This window comes from Leptopilina boulardi, unplaced genomic scaffold, assembly GCF_019393585.1.
Source record: "Leptopilina boulardi isolate dan_hultmark-lab unplaced genomic scaffold, ZJU_Lbou_2.1 LbouV2_399, whole genome shotgun sequence".
Classification (NCBI taxonomy): domain Eukaryota; kingdom Metazoa; phylum Arthropoda; class Insecta; order Hymenoptera; family Figitidae; genus Leptopilina; species Leptopilina boulardi.
Genome location: NW_026137972.1, coordinates 1244860 through 1260038, shown reverse-complemented (window position 1 = coordinate 1260038; position 15179 = coordinate 1244860). Strand labels below are relative to the sequence as shown.

The 15179-nt window shown below is 24.2% G+C and overlaps 3 protein-coding genes across 4 annotated transcripts in view; 2 read left to right on the top strand and 1 right to left on the bottom strand.

Annotated features, from left to right (window-relative positions):
• Nucleotides 1-703: 703 nt before the first annotated feature.
• On the bottom strand, nt 704-10668 carry LOC127289011 (retinal rod rhodopsin-sensitive cGMP 3',5'-cyclic phosphodiesterase subunit delta). Its single transcript, XM_051316752.1, has 4 exons — nt 10496-10668; nt 10036-10098; nt 2075-2332; nt 704-1702 (listed from the first exon to the last, which is right to left on the bottom strand). Exons 1-4 carry the CDS (start codon nt 10534-10536, stop codon nt 1621-1623), a joined length of 444 nt encoding a protein of 147 aa, XP_051172709.1. The 5' UTR covers nt 10537-10668; the 3' UTR covers nt 704-1620.
• Nucleotides 2533-6807, top strand: LOC127289010 (uncharacterized). Its single transcript, XM_051316751.1, has 6 exons — nt 2533-2809; nt 3084-3151; nt 3245-3345; nt 4169-4310; nt 5411-5539; nt 5685-6807. Exons 1-6 carry the CDS (start codon nt 2743-2745, stop codon nt 6009-6011), a joined length of 834 nt encoding a protein of 277 aa, XP_051172708.1. The 5' UTR covers nt 2533-2742; the 3' UTR covers nt 6012-6807.
• A 2414-nt stretch (nt 10669-13082) lies between the features above and the next one.
• Nucleotides 13083-15179, top strand: part of LOC127289004 (RING finger protein 207-like) — a 47319-nt gene continuing 45222 nt past the window's right edge. Inside the window, exon 1 of one of the 2 annotated variants that reach the window (XM_051316742.1) lies at nt 13083-13563. In XM_051316742.1, coding sequence (XP_051172699.1) covers nt 13352-13563 — 212 coding nt within the window. In that variant the 5' untranslated portion in view covers nt 13083-13351. The remainder of the gene's footprint in view (nt 13564-15179) is intronic. The other variant, XM_051316743.1, reaches the window with a different exon arrangement.

Sequence of the window (15179 nt, the reverse complement as noted above, 5' to 3'; positions counted from 1 at the left end):
AATCAAATTTAAATGATTAATTTAATATAATATTACTTGATTACTATAAGAGTATAACCATTATACTTATTTAGTATGGACTTACTTTAAACTAAAAAAGCATTATTTCATACTTTAATAGGTAAACGAAATTATATACTAATAAAGGATAAAGCAGTTTGGTGCTAAAATAGTTAGTTTGTTTTTTTCGTGTTGGCTTATAAATATTCCTCCTTTTTGAATTTTATATCTCCCTTTTCTTTCTATTAGTTTTTCATTATTATTCTTTGCTATTATTGTCTTCCTTCTCTTTCTATTATTTTCGAAATTATATTTCGCTTAGTAAAAATTCAATTCTTAATATAATTTTTATTTTTAATATTTATTAATTGATAATAATTTTAAATATAAATTTTTGACTATTGAATTACCATTTCAAAATGTTGATTTTTTTTATACTGCATGTAAATTTTATTGCTCTGAATTTTTTTTCTATCTAAAATATTTTTATAGTTTCAAAAAAAAAAAAAATGTTGAGAAAAAATAATTCAAGGTTTTGTTTCAAAATGCAAGGGTTTCAAGGTGAAAAATAAATTTTTCAAAATACGAATGAATGATAATGAATGATTCATAATGAAAATAAACGGGAAAAAAAATTTCTTTCATTCTATAAAAATGATTTTTTTTTAAAGGAAGGAAATGTCTATTCTAAATAATAATGTCAATTATTTCAGTAAAGAAGTTTTCTTTTTATTCTGATTACAAATCGTAGACAATGATTCATGACAATTAGAAAAACATTCAATTCTAATGCTTTTCGAATTACAATAACATGTCAAAAAAAAAAAAATGAAATTTCAATCACAGAAAAAACATATATTACAAAGTTTTCTTTGTAAAATTGATATTGTACTTTCAACAGTTTGTTAAAATTCGTCACTTTCATCTAATTTGGAGTATTCAATTTTTAAAATTTGCGAAAAATTGACAATCTTGAGGAATATTATTCAAAAATTTTACATTTAAAAAATTTTTGTAATCGAATTCTTGTTTTTAAAATTCGTTGTTTTCTTTCTTATACGATATATACAAAATAAATAATCTCATAAATCTACATCTCTAACTTAAATTTATTTAAGTTAATTAAAATCTAACCTCAAAAATTAATCGTCGAACTCTAAAATCAATTTTTTCCCTGTTACATGTCTAACTAGCATTATAATATATAAATATTACTGCCAATTAAAATTTGTCTATTTCAATTTCGTGGAAAAATTTTTAGTAGATTTTTAAATTTTATTATTTCAAAAAAAAAAAATTGATTCTAGAAGTCAATGAACAAATTTTTTGGTAAAGGAATCACATTCTTATTATATATAGTAACTTTTGTATGTTTTTCCGATTTTTTCTTTTCATAAACAACAAGAATTGCAATTTTTATATATATATATATATATATATTATTTATATGTGCGATTCGTTTCTTAAAGATTTCGTTCGATACATCCATAAATGCTTTGAATTTTGGTGCTTGTGAAGAAAAAAACAATTCAACATTTCAGTGCGATTTTTTTTTCCCCTTTACTATTTGGTCCCAGGATTCATTTCTGGATTCTAGCAAAAATTTAGGACCAAAATTTATTACACATAAAAAAGTCGTACTTTACTCGTTGATACTAAAAGTTCGTCATCAAAAAATTTTGTTTCAATCACAACGTTGCCACTGTAAAGAGAAAATTTTTTATTTTAATACAAATTTTATAAATTAAAAAACAATTATTTTTATGGGATTATGTGTCCCATTTTGAATAGTGAACTACCTTCAACTGGGATTATTCTACTCACTCTGGGGCTATTATATTCATGACTTCAAATTTCGATAATTTTTGTAAAAAAAAAAAATTTTTGTCGTCTAACTTACAGAATACCTTTAGACGGATGTTCATAACATAACAAAAAAGTTAAAAAAAATTTTTTTTTTTTAATTCTGAATTTTTGTGAAGCACTGCGTAAAAAATAACATTTCGTTGAGTATAATAGCCCCAGTTGACGGTGTAGATAATTTATTTCAATGAAAATTATAATTTTCAATTACTTTAAAACATTTGCTGGCATCATTTGACTTTCCGGCGCAGCTTGAATTAAACTCTGCCATGTATTTGTACTATTTGGAATGACAAAACCAAATTCAAAAAACCATTCTTCTAAACATCGTCCTTTAAAAAGAACTTTTTGCTCGAGTCGAAATCTCTCCATTGGCTCCACTGAACTAAAATTAATTTCCCTTGAAACTGCTCGACATCGAAGAATTTTCTTCGGTACTCGAGCCTCGTGTTCCATTTCCGGTACAGATCTTTAATTAAAAACGGTAATATTGAAAAATTAATTTGTACTTCAATTAAACAAATTTTATTAATAAATTTTTCAATTGAATAAAAATTCAAAATAAAATATTAAAAAATTTAATTTATATTTGTAAAAATGTAAATTTATTACTAAAATAAAAAATCTACAATTTATTAAATTACAAAATATATGCCTGGCAGGCGTCTTCAAATAAAATTTAAATCAAAAAGATTTTCTCCAATTAATATGATTTTCAAAAAAGTAATACATTGTATAATTTTAATTAACATGATAATTATATATCGTAATTAAATTAGACAATTTTTTTTTTATCATTTTATTTCCGTTTAAAGCATCCGGTTTATATGTATAAATAGAAATTGATGTTCGAAATAAATGGACAGTCGAAATTAAAAAATGTGGCGAATCCTTTTATTTGTTATCTTATCTGGATTTTCCATGGCATATCGTATAACTGAACATGGTAAGTAAAAATGATTGAAAGTCTTTTTTTTGCCCGAAATTCATTTTGAAAAAATAAAAAAGAGAAATTTATATTTATTTAAATGAATAAATTTTAATTTTTTTTTTTGTGAAAATTTATTTAAAATATGTTAAATTAATGAAATTTGGAATACAAAATACTTTTAATAACTAAAATATGAGAATAATATTAATTTATCAAAATGTTAAATTCGGTATAATATTAAATTTTAATAACTATTTTTTTATTAAAAAATTTTATGTTTTTTTAATAGAATCTATAATTTCAAAGAAACATATCAATTTAACTGATCCAATTTTCATCAAAGATGCACCATATGTTGTAAGTATTAAACGAAAAAAAATACCTTTCTATTCTAATTTTTCCCTCTCTTATGATTTTTATAAATATATCTGTTTAATTGATTTTTTTCAGGCGACAGTATTAACAAAAAACTGTTTTAAACCTCAAAGGATCAGTATTGCGATAATAATTACGAGCCAATATTTAATAACTACTGAACGCCTTTATGAATCGTTGGTTAAATTTTTTTCATTAATATATTAATATTTTTATAATAGTAATTTGTTACTTATTATATGAAATTTTATTCCTATTAGGATATAAAAATTATTTTTCCTTTTTTTTATTTATTATATTTATAAATCTATAAATATTTATATTTATATTTTATAATATATTATTATAATCATTTTATTTGATAGAATTTTTAAGTCACCGAATTTTCATTTGTCCGAAAAAACAAACGAAAAGAAAAAAAAAAGGCGCAATTTTCAAAAATTGACTAATCACGATTTTCTTGATAATTTTGTAATTGGTGAATTTTAAAAATTGCGCCGAAATCGTTCTGTTGATAGTTTGTTCGGTCATTCTGTAATTTCGGACAAATAAAAATTCGGCTTCTTAAAAATTCTGACAAATAAAAATTTGGCGTCTTAAAAATTCTATCAATTAAAAATTCGTACAAATAAAAATTCAGACAAATTAAAATTCGGTGAATTGGAATTTCTGTCATTTAAAAATTCGAATTACATAAATTCGATTGAATGAGAATTTTGTTAAATTAAAATTAACTTAAATTAAAATTCTTTTATATAAAAAGTCATGTAAAGAAAATGACTGTAAAATAAAAATTCTGCCAATCAAAGAAAATCTATCAAATTTTAATTTGGAAATTTTTCTAAAAATCATTATTTCTAATAGAATACTTGGAAATAAAAATTTTAATTAATGATTTTTATAGGAAATTCATATATATATATATTTATATAAATATAAGTATTTTTAATTTGAAAACAAAATTTATATTATTTTATATGGTAAAATTATGAATTTTAGTGAAGTTTCAAGATTAAAAGTCGTGACAGGAACAACACATTTAGAAAATGCTTCACACTCAGATACATTTAATGTTCAGAAAATTAAATGTGACGAGCTTGAAAGTGCCCACGAGCATAAAAGTGATATGTGTATTATTAAGGTAAAATGTTTGGTTAAAAACAAATCAAAATTTTTTCCCATTATTTTTCTTTTTTTGACTTAATTTTTATCTTTTATATTTTGAGGTATTCCATGCCAAATCAGACATTATTTTGCATTTACATCTCCGATGTTTGAATCGGGGACGCATGATTATTTTCTAAAAATCATTAGTTAGAATTTTCATTTTATGGAATTTCATTTGTCATAATTATTTTTGAGCCGAATTTTTATTTGTTTGAATTAATATTTTGCAGAATTTTCATCAAAACGATTTTCTATATTACAGAATTTTTATATAACCGAAAATTCACTTCACAGAATTTTTATTTGTTCGAATTTTATAATAATAGGCATTTTAAAGAATTTTTATTGGGTAGAATTTTCATTTTTCTGCAGAATTTTTACTTAACCGAAAAATTATTTAACAGAATTTCTAATTGATAGAATTTTCATTTGTCCAAAATTGCAAATGACCGAAACAACAATCGATTTTGGTGCAATTTTTAAAATCAACCAATCAAAAATTATACATAAAATTGTGATTGGATAATTTTAAAAATTGCACCAAAATCGATTGTTTCGGTCATTTGCAATTTCGGACAAATGAAAATTCTATCAATTAGAAATTCTGTTAAATAATTTTTCGGTTAAGTAAAAATTCTGCAGAAAAATCGGTTATATGAAAATTATATCAAATAATAATTTGAACAAATGGAAATTCATCTGAATGAATAAAATGAAAATTCTACCCAATAAAAATTCTTTAAAATGCCTATTATGTTAAATGAAAATTCGAGCAAATAAAAATTTGAACAAATAAAAATTCTGTGAAGTTAATTTTCGGTTGTATAAAAATTCTGTAATAAAGAAAATCGTTTTGATGAAAATTCTCCAAAACACTAATTCGGACAAATAAAAATTCGGCTTAAAAATAATTATGACAAATGAAATTCCATAAAATAAAAATTCTAACTAATGATTTTTAGAACACATTCATGCGTTCTTTTTTAAGAAAGTTGTGAGCATTGAAAAATAAAAAATCTCTTGGCGTGGTATACATCACTTATATAACATTATTAAATTAATGTAATTTTTTAGCTAACAACAGAAATGAATTTCAATGAATTTCGAAAGCCAATTACTTTATTGAGTAAAGAATATTTTGACGAATTTAAATATGAATATGGTACATCTGAATTGAAAGTTATCGGTTATGGAAGAAAAAAGGTAAAATAATTCCAAGTCATGCACATTGTTTAATTTTTTTAACCAATCATTTCTCAAAGAAGGCTAAGAAAATGTTAATATTTTTAAAAATTTTGAATTAAAAAAATAATAATAATAATAATGTAAATATATTTTTTTTTTATAGATGTCGCATGTTGAACCCTTTGCCTGTATGGGGAATTTAAAAAAGAAAGAATTAAAAATTCCAAATAAATCACTAAATTTGTTAGGCAGATATTTTAAACTTAAAACAGGTAGTTATACATGTGCAGGCGATATTGGTACTCCTGTAATTTGGAACAAAAAATTGGCAGGTCTTGTTGTTGATGGTCCAATATGTGAAAATAATATTTGTGATATAGGCATTTTTTCAGGAATTATTCACTGCTACAAGTGGATAGAAGAAACGATCGGTACAATTAATTTGCGAAATGCTAAAAATTTTTCCTACAATTCTATTAATGATATTTGAGCACGATAGTATTTTTCGTACAGAAATTAATAAGTATATAAATATTTTCATCAGACTCGTCTCTGTAAATTGCTCAGAATTCATTTATATTGCTTAAAAAAAATTGTATATAAATTTATAATTACTAAAATTTGTACAAAAATCAAATAATTTGGTGACACAAAAATAAGTTCGAAAAATCAATTAGGGTAAATGCACTAATTGCGGCGCGATTCGAGTCAAAACACTTTTGAAATAGAAAATTCGACATTTCTATTGTATAAACTCAATTTAAGACTTATTAAACTTAAAGCTTATGTTATTAAGATATTAAAAAAAAATTTTAACTCTATAAAAATCGATTATTTAAACAAATATGAGAAATTAAAACTAATACCGTAATTTTCTATTGCGGCGAGTTTGTATCAGTTTCGGTGTATCAATTGCGGTGACCAAAATTACGTGTATTTTGAAGATACTTTGCCCGCCGAAATTGAAGCCAATGGAAATCTTAAAAATGTTTCAATTGCGGCGCGGAAAAAAATTTGATCTCAAATAATTAAATTAATAATTGTTTAAATGTGCATCTTTATAAGTATTTGTATCAAAAAAAGATTGAAATAATTTTTTTTAATCATTTGGCAACAGTTATATTAAATATAATAGTAATAATAGTTATTTTTTATGAATGCGCCGTTATTGGTGCACTCGCCGTAATTAGTACACTTACCCTAGTTTAAATTATAATTCTTTTAAATTTAAAGTTGGATCAAAATAATTTGATAAAATAAAAATTTGGTATCTAAAAATTATGTTAAATAAAATTTCATTTACAAAGAAAATAATTCAAATGCTAATTTGAAAAATGAAATTTTATCTAAAAAGGAATTCTTTCAAATGAAATTCATAAAAATGAAAATTCTAATCAATGATTTTTATGGGATATTCATGAGTTCTTTTTATAAAGTATTTTAATACAAAATCTTATAATTAAGTCGTTTCAGTTAAACATCGAAAAAAATTTGATTTTTTAATTTTTAATAAATTTAATTAGTTAACAAATATTTTTACTACCAGAATTTAAATGAATTATATTTATTTCTTAATAAAAATGTTTTATAGAAATTCAAGAATTTTTATTTATTTTAAATTGAATTGAGATAAATTTTCAAGATTTCAATAAATAGGTTACATTTAAAAAAAAAATTATTTAGTTACCTTTTTTTTTGAAAAGAAAATTTAGGTCTTTTTAAAAATTATTTGAATTGACAAAGTTTGGCAAATATTTTAAATAGTAATGGAATTTTAGAAAAATTTTAATTAAGAAATATTTCAAGTAGGGTCAGCCGGGATAAATCCGAACGGGGGGTAAATCCGAACGCTAATTATTTCAGCTTAATTAAAATTTTTAAAAATAAGTTCGATATGAGAATTTTTACCTCAGATCCTCTTCAAGAGATTCTAAGTATTATCCCATTTTTCGTTTGTTAATTAGCAACAGCATAAACAAAGATAACGAGTATTGCAAAAAAGATTGAAAATCAAAGATGACACTCTTTCAGTATTTTGTCTCGTATTTGAAGAAAAAGAAGCTAAAAATTCATTTTATTATTTATAATTGTTTGTTATGAATACTAGAACAGAAACTATTTTTCATTTTTGCCTTCTGTAAAATTTTATTAATAATATCAGACCGTTCGTATTTACCCAGGAAAATTGGAAAACCGGGGTAAATCCGAACGGTATTTTCAATCATTTTTTTTTACATCAGAGCCACACAAAATTGTTTTTATTTCATTACACTATTATTTTAACATTATAAAAGTACATAGAAAAAAGTTTTTCTTTCTATACGTATCCTCGTTAGTAATTAATAAGCAGAAACTTAATCTCTGTTCTCTCGAAGGAGTGTTTCAATTTTTTTTGCCAAATGGTTTGTTGAAAAAAGTTTTTCAGGATCTTAATAAAATTTGGTATTCTACGGTTTTTGGGGTCGCTAATTACCAATTTGAAGTCAGTTTTTCAAAATTCAAAATGTCGGACGAGAATTAAAAAATTCATTGGATTCGCTCGAAAATTGTTACTCGGGGGGTTTCAGGGTCGCTGATTACGAATTTGGAGTTAGCAAATTTGATCATTTTTAAAAATAAGTTTAAGGAAAGTCCGCCATGTTGAATTTAAAAAATTTGACTTTTATTTTTGTATTTACATTCAATCACTCCAAAATACTTTCTGTACCAAGTTTTGCAAAAATCCGTTATGATTTGATAAAGTTATTGAAGGTTTTAATTGTGTAATGCATTTTAATTTTTAACCTATTTGATTTTTGTATTTATATATGATGCATTATTACATAATAGGTTTATTATCGTATTTTTTTTGAGTTTTTATATAAGTTTAACAATTGCAATACTTTAAATTTATTTTCCCTAAGATTTTTCTGAAATACAGTGGCGTTCGTATTTACCCCGGTATTTTAGGAAAGTTGCAAAGTATCGAGGTAAATACGAACGCTAAGTTTCCTGCGATTGTAATTTATCAAAAATTTTTGCTACCCCATAAACTTGTTCTATGGAAGTAAAGTAACAACTTCATGCACCAGAATACCGGAAGTATTTTTTTTTTAAAGAAAAAACTTATGTTATTGTTGAAACTTACTAAAAGCGTTCGGATTTACCCCGGTTGACCCTACCTTTTTTTTTGAAAAGAAAATTTAGGTCTTTTTAAAAATTATTTGAATTGACGCAAATTTTGGCAAATATTTTAAATAGTAATGGAATTTTAGAAAAATTTTAATTAAGAAATATTTCAAGTAATTGAATTTTTGATTAGTTTTTAGAAATAATTAATTCAATAAAGAATTTAATCATTTTCTTTTAGTAAATCTAATATCATTCAGAGATATTTATACTTTGTTGGCAATGAGAAGCTTAATAGAGTAAACCAGGTGCGGAATCTTGGGATCACACTTGATGACTCGTTATCTTTTAGTTATCACATTTCCAATATCGTTAACTGTGCTCTCAGGTCACTCGGATTTGTTATTAGAAATGCTTTAGCATTCCATAACTCACGAATTCTGAAATCGCTTTACTTTTCATTTGTTAGATCACAAATTGAACATTGTTCTGTATCATGGAGACCATATTATGCTCATTATCTTGTTAGAATCGAACGAGTTCAAAATCGTTCATTGGCGAACATACCCAGACTTACATCTAGATTTGACTATTTTGATTTACTTTTCTTTTTTAAAATTTTAACGGGATTGCCCCTCCCCCTACTATCATTCATTAAATTTTCTATTCCAAAACGTCATTCCAGACATATATTTATATTACTGATTCAATCAGTAATTGATATTTTACTAATTGAATCAGTAAATTTCTACTAATTGTCAGTTGCTCAATTCTCGCTATGGCAATTAGTAGATTTCTACTGCTAATCAGTAAAATATGACTGATTCAAATTTAGAGAGTGTTTCAAATACCATACCATCGTACAAATTACGGAATTAATTCTATCATTAACAGATTATCTATAAAGGCGAATACGGTTGCTAATGACATTGACTTTTTTAAATATTAACTTAGAAGCATTTAGTACAGCACTGCGTAATCTATTATTTAATAATTAGTTTCTTTCTTTCCTAAATAGCAGCGTTATACATATAAATTATACAATTTGTATTTAAAGGGTACTTTATTTTTGAAGTCCCGTAAATAAATAAATAAATAAATTGAAAATAATTGAAATTATTGTAAATTGAAAATTATTAAGAAAATTTTAAACAATAATTGAATTTTAGGAAATTTTGAATTAAAAAAAGTATTAAATAATTTAATTTAAAAAAAAATTGATAAAAGTTATTGAAATAATTAAAGAATTAAAGAAACAAATTTTAGAAATAATTGAATTTCATGAGATTTTTAATTAAAATTTTCGTAAAGAATTGCAGTTTTTTTTTTTAAATAAAAAAATAGATAATTTAATTTTTTTAAATAGAAATTTCAATTTTGTATTATTTTTTATATAATTTACTTACAAATCTTCGTTTCCCTGCCAAAGAGTTTTTCCTGTATCAGCATCTCGCAAATTCATCCAATTTCTAAAGAAATGTTGGTTAAGAAAATTTTGTAAAACAATTATTTTAAGAAAATAATAAAAAAAGACTTAATAAAACAAACTTTTAGTCGTAAATATTCGCAAAGAATATTTAAGTTGATATTCTAATAAAATTTAAGTTATGAAAACATGAGTGTAAATTTTTTGTTTTCGTATTATTTACTTTCTAAAATAATTAAAAAAAATAAAATAAAGTTATATTTTTTTATATATAAAAAAATGTGACGCATTTTATTTGTATTAACAAATATATAAATTTCGGAATTAATAAGATAAAATAAAAATTCTGTATTTGTTTACTATACATAACCTAAAAATACAGAATTTTCATTCTTTCTTTTATTGAATATATAATTTTTTTTTTTTTTTATAAAGGATACACTTGAAATCCTTTAAGAATTTCTTCTCCGCGTGGTGGCATTTTTTAGTTTTTTCTAATTAATACACTGTTTTCTTTTTCACAAAAATATTATGCACTTGTAATTATCAAACATGACAATATTGAATTTTATTGATTGTTTTCGAGAGGCCATTTGTCAACTGATTTGTGCGCATGCGTTAATATTGTTACAACTTTTTTAGCGGGTAATTTAAAATTTTTAACGCGTCGGTAAAATCAATTTACTCCACTAACCGACTGGATTAATTTTCCATTTCAAAAAAAAAATATATCCCCTATTATTAAAATTTAGTTAAAATTATAAAAATAATTTATTATTAATAATTTATTTATTTAAAAACAAAATAAATGATTTCTATATAAAACTACACAATACTTATTTAAATATATACAAAAAAATTATTAACTCAAAATATTATTTAAATAAATAAAATTTATTATAATTTTTTTTTTTATTTATAAACTTGTTAACAAAAAGGTGTGTTTAACTTTTACAATTAAATAAAATTTATTTCGATTCAAATAACAATAATAATAATAATAATAATAACAATGATAATAATAATAATAATAATAATAATAAATTGTTAATTAATTTTTTTTTAATTTTTAATATTTGCTAAATAAATGAATAAAAATGGAAAAATAAATAAAAATTTTTAAAATATTTATTTTCTATTAAAAAAAATTGTGTATTGAAATTTTTAGCTTTTCCCAGTTGGAGATACATAAATATTCAAAGCATGGAATTATCGACAAGTAAAAAATTTTTTCTCTAAAAGAAATAAAACAAAAAGAAAGAGCTAAAAAGAGTTGCGAGAGGAAAAGTATATGCATTAAAAGAAAAAGCACCGCTTTGTCTCTCAGCCAACCAAATAGAATATGATGATGGAGAGAATATGACTAAAATATTTCCCAAGAGCCTTTATATACATATTATTATTATTATTATTATTATTATTATTATTATTATTATTATTATTCTCTAATATTTGTTATTTATTTTATTTATTTATTATTTTTTTTTTATTTACATTTATTATTTTCATATTTAAAAAATTAGAATTAAAATTTAATTTAGATAAAATAATATAATATATAATAATAAATTACAAATAAAAGAAATAAAATGTTAAATTTTTTGATGCGAATATTTGCAATATATAAAAACTGTTATTGAAAAGCAAATATAAAAAAAAGATTATCATTTAATATTTTTATGAATTAATTTTTTTTGTTCTGAAAGTTCCTTTTATGAATATTCATATACTATATATCTGTTGGTGGAACTCATTGATGTGGATCTGGGTCGAACCTTCGTAATGAATTTTTTGCAAAACATGATTTTTCCATAAATAAAATATTTAAAACTAATTATTTATGATAAAATAAATATTAAACTATATAAATAGTCTTTGAAAAAATATTTGATTTTCGTGAAAATGTGTATCTTAGGATTTTTGAGGTTGCTGATTACGAATCAAATATGTTAGTTTTTCAAAATTCAAAATGGCGGACCATATTTTTAAAAATTGCCAGAATTTGCTTAAAAATTGGTACTCGGGGGTTTCCGGGGTCGCTCATTACGAATTCGAGATGTTATATTAAAATTAGCTAATCCAATATGGCGGATGAATTATGACAAAAAAAATTTGGTTTCTTTGAAAAAATATATTGGATTTTCGTGAAAACTGGGTATCTTATAGGCTTTTTGATGTGGCTGATCTGACATTTTTAATTTTTCAAAATTTTAAGAATCTAACTTTAGATTTGTAATCAGACCTCAAAAATCCTCAGAAACCCAGTTTTTAAGAAAATACAATGATTTTTCATAAAAACGTCCGCCATATTGGAACCGCCATTTTGAATATTCAAAATTTTTAAAATAGTACTTTAGATTCGTAGTCATTGATTCCAAAAAAAAACATTTTTTAGGAAAAAAATGGATTTTTTAAAAAAAGTCCGCCATATTGGATCCGACATTTTGAATTTTGAAAAACTAACATCGAATTCGTAATCAGCGACCCCAAAAAAACCCCTGGATATCAATTTTCAGGAAAAAAATTTTTTCGTACATTTTGGGCACTTTTTATCGAATTCCTTCTGCTAACGAAGGAGTTAACAGGGCTATTGTTAAAATATCTAATTCAATGATTGATTGTAAAAAGAAATATAAATATATATAGCCAAAAAAATAATCTGCATGCAAAAATACAAATTTGTACCAAATTCCATCTCTCTAGGTAAAAATGAACAAATTCTAGGAAAGGGGAGTAAAAAAGGGTATTTACATAAGATTCTGTTTGCGTAACGCATTATATACTATATTTTTTAATAACGGAACAAACATTGCGGGTGGTGGTAAAATGGACTCAAGGAAAAGTGGAAAAGGGTGCGGAGATTGACGGAGCAGGAGTTCTGAATTCGCGCGCGCAATGTGCTTCGCGAGAATTGTATATATGGAATTGGAAGGGGTATAAACTTACTGTAGGGGTTGTAGGGGTGAGAGAGAGAGAGAGAGAGAGAGAGAGAGAGAGAGAGAGAAAGGGCAGCGTCCCAGTCGTGGTCGTTATCGCAACGTCAGAATGACGAGCCGATAAGAGCGCGGGAGGTTTTCTGCGCGCAAGGGAGTCAGTGGACCGTCAGCCTGCGGCGGGGCTCAAAATTTCTTTTCTCTCGCTGCGGTTCAGTTGTTCGACGCCCTTCGTAGGGTTGTCGCGAGAACCTCGCGCGTTGTTTTTAATCGCAAAAAATATCGCGAGAGAAAAAAAAAAAGAGAGATAGAGAGTAGGTCATCGGTGATTATTTTCTGTGACAAATTCATTGGCGCCTAACGATGGCCAATTCTGGATCGGTCGCAACCGACGGTGTCATCGGTGAAAATGACGCTCCGTCCACTGGGATATCGAGCCCAAGGAATCCCCTTATTTGCGGCATATGCCACGATTACTACAGGGAACCATGTCTACTCTCGTGTTTCCACACCTTCTGCGCCCGATGTCTACGCGGACAGAATATGGACAGCAAAATATCTTGTCCAATATGCGCGTGAGTCCCTTATGAAAAATTGAGCGCTTTGCGCTTTTTCTTCACCACAGATCATCGTCCCGAGTACACGCCTCTTATTCTTCATTTATAAGACGCATGTTTACAAAATCCATTCTAATTATCACTGAGAAAACAATTTATTAAAGAAAATCCTTTTATCTTTAATGGATTTTCCTTTTAATATTTATTTCACAGAAAATTAAAAGGCATTAAAATAAGCTGCAACGCTTATTATTTTAATCCAATTTTGCTTATTTTAATACCAAAATGGATTAAAATAAGCAAAATTGGATTAAAATAATAAGCGTTGCAGCTTATTTTAATACCTTATAATTTTCTGTGATTATTAGTAACTAATTAATTAATTTTTTTTAATTGAAGCTCCGGATCTTAAAAGGGCACGCTTCCAATTTTATTTATTGACCCCCAATAATATTTTGAAATTTTAACAATAAGTAAAATTTTATTCTAAAAAATTTCAAAAATTTATTATTTGAAGCCAATAAATATCGACAAAAATTAGAAGTGTGTCCTTTTAATATCCAAGGCCTCAATTTTAAATAAAATTTAAATTGAAGAATGAAAATTAATAAAAAATTATTAATTTTAATTTATCAAACTAATAATAGAACTAATCATTCAATCAACTTTAAATGTTTTTGTTAATTAAAATTTAATTCTGACTCCAGATATTATTTCTCCATCATATATGGGTGTTTTTTGGATGTTCATCTTTTTATATCATTTTATTGACGGTTGTGAGAATGACTGATTGCTAATTTTATTTTCATCGTTTTATTTGATTTGTTTTTATGTTTATTTTATTTTTCTTATTTTCATGTTTATATATCTATAATTTTTTTTTGTTATGAAACCAATTCAAACATTAAATTTTCATTATTTGCTGGTTCTGAGTAACATAATTTTATTCAAAATCCTATAAAACAAATCGATTAATTAAAAAAACGATTAATAATAAGAAAATTCGTTATAATGAAAATTAGTTTAAAAAGGGAATCCCATTAAATAACAATTTGGTTAAATGAAAATTTATAGTTTACATTAAAATTTGATCAATTGAAAATTTCAAAATTTAAAATTGTTCTTAATTAAAAATTCATTCAAAAGAAAATCCCGTCAAATATAAATTTAGTTTATTATTATATACAAATTCTTTTGAAAAAAAAAAATTCCATCAAACAGCAATTCGGTTAAATGAAAATTGGGTCGAAAGCAAATTCGGTTAAAGGAAAATTCGATCATATTGAAAGATCGATGAAATATAAATTCTAATAACGATTAAAATGAAAAAAAAAAAATAAAAATTTTTTTAAACTCTAATTTTCTTAAATTAAAATTTTGAACAAATAGATTGAAGAACAATTTTTCGAATTTTTAAATTAATTTTCTATATCCTTCGAGTAATGGTGATTTCAAATTAAGGATGTGGTTTGAACTATGAATATCGGTGTTACAATTACATATGTTATATTCCGTTGGTACAGGAAATGGAAAATTAATTTTTCGCGGTTATATTGTGTGGTTCTTGTTATTATTGTAAATTATTATTATTATTATTATTATTATTATTATTAAATGATTATAGTTAAAATTTT

Excerpts from the sequence above, each read along its gene's own strand:
- LOC127289010 (XM_051316751.1), top strand. The coding sequence starts at position 2,743 with ATGTGGCGAATCCTTTTATTTGTTATCTTATCTGGATTTTCCATGGCA. Across the intron at positions 3,346-4,168 it reads ACTGAACGCCTTTATGAATC|TGAAGTTTCAAGATTAAAAG; the intron begins GTTGGTTAAATT and ends TATGAATTTTAG. Across the intron at positions 4,311-5,410 it reads GTGATATGTGTATTATTAAG|CTAACAACAGAAATGAATTT; the intron begins GTAAAATGTTTG and ends GTAATTTTTTAG.
- LOC127289011 (XM_051316752.1), bottom strand. The coding sequence starts at position 10,536 with ATGCCACCACGCGGAGAAGAAATTCTTAAAGGATTTCAAGT. Across the intron at positions 2,333-10,035 it reads TGGCAGGGAAACGAAGATTT|ATCTGTACCGGAAATGGAAC; the intron begins GTAAGTAAATTA and ends TTTTAATTAAAG. Across the intron at positions 1,703-2,074 it reads ATGCCAGCAAATGTTTTAAA|TGGCAACGTTGTGATTGAAA; the intron begins GTAATTGAAAAT and ends TTCTCTTTACAG.